At 36.2% G+C, this 1384-nt stretch overlaps 1 protein-coding gene across 4 annotated transcripts in view; it reads right to left on the minus strand.

Annotated features, from left to right (window-relative positions):
• Positions 1-767: 767 nt before the first annotated feature.
• LOC122327746 (disks large homolog 1-like) overlaps positions 768-1384 on the minus strand; it is a 52992-nt gene continuing 52375 nt past the window's right edge. For all 4 annotated transcript variants that reach the window (XM_043223331.1, XM_043223339.1, XM_043223344.1 and 1 more), the window contains one exon: positions 768-907. In XM_043223331.1, coding sequence (XP_043079266.1) covers positions 777-907 — 131 coding nt within the window. In that variant the 3' untranslated portion in view covers positions 768-776. The remainder of the gene's footprint in view (positions 908-1384) is intronic.

The raw sequence follows: 1384 nt of genomic DNA on the forward strand, positions 1-1384 counted from the left end.
AAAAAAAAAAAAAAAAAAAGCCAGCCGAGGTACAACTTGCACGCTTGATAAAATTAAAAGTTGAATTTGAGAAATTCCAAAAATGTTCTTTGCATGGCTAGCCTTAAAAAAAAATAAAAATCTTGAATCATAGTAAAGGGGAATAAAGCGAATCATCCCAGAAGCCTGATATGGCTTTCATAAGGGCAGGAAAAGCAGAATGAGGCCAGACAAACTACTAGCAACACCCAAGACTAATGTGAAGAGTTGTGCATGAGTGTTCTATATAATATTTTTTGTAGTACAAAAAGGCAGAACCATTATGCAGATATAAAGTATGTACTAAAAATTCCATTAACCTTGGGCAGCTTATCTTGTGTGTAAAGAAATGCTATTCTCTTTGAACCTCGTATCTATTCAAAATTATAGAGCTGTCTTCACACCGAGCTACATGTAATGAAACTTACATAGCATTATCTTCTAAAATTCAGGAGGATGATACGGAGAAAAGACGCGCTGGAAAACTAAAAACAGCCCTTGAATATGCGATGAGAGTAAAAGTAATGAGAATGAGAGAGGTCAAAGGATACGACTGCATAAAAAACGTTTAAAAGCAAGCGGTGATCTGTATCAACTTTCATTCGAAACGAGTGAGCTTTTAACTACGCAAGGTCAAGGAATCGTAATGAACCATAGGAACTGCACAGACAACCTCTGAACCAAAAGCCATCGAATGTTGAAAGTATGGCAACAGGATGTCACGATCACGAAGACAAAGAAACGGGGAGGGCAAAGGCTCACCTTGTGATCTCATCATCTCCCAGCATGCCTTTTGAGATAGGAGAGTACCGAGATGGGGTGGCGGGGGTTAACGGCTGACTCAGATAGCTTTGGGTGCTGATATGGTTCTCCATGTGCTGGGAATAGGCTGAAAAAAACAAAACACAGAAGATATGATGTTATTGGCGTAATGATCAAAACTTCTTTGACGATGTTCATAGAGGTCAGGAGAGAAAAATCACACCACTCATACGTAATAATGTGAAGAAGTTCATCTACAGACGAGCCAAAGAGCAAAACTGCTGAAGAAAAAAACTTCTGCTGTAAAAGTCAACTCATAAGTAAAGGTTTTTTTTTTCATACATTTATATCAATGCACTTACCAAACATTTTATCCCAAGTGACTTACAAAGGATGAGGTACTACTGTGAAATATTCACAACAACTGCTTTCTATTTTAATATATTTTAAAATGTGATTTATTCCTCGTATGATGAAGCCAAATTTTTTGTCTTCAGTCTACAATATAAAGTAAAGTAAAAGACTCCATTGCATTGTTCTACATAAAATGATTTCTATAAATTCTATAATTTCTTTCTATTTTGATGTGCCCTTGTTAAAATCA

Source organism: Puntigrus tetrazona, chromosome 2 (genome assembly GCF_018831695.1).
Source record: "Puntigrus tetrazona isolate hp1 chromosome 2, ASM1883169v1, whole genome shotgun sequence".
NCBI classification, from domain to species: domain Eukaryota; kingdom Metazoa; phylum Chordata; class Actinopteri; order Cypriniformes; family Cyprinidae; genus Puntigrus; species Puntigrus tetrazona.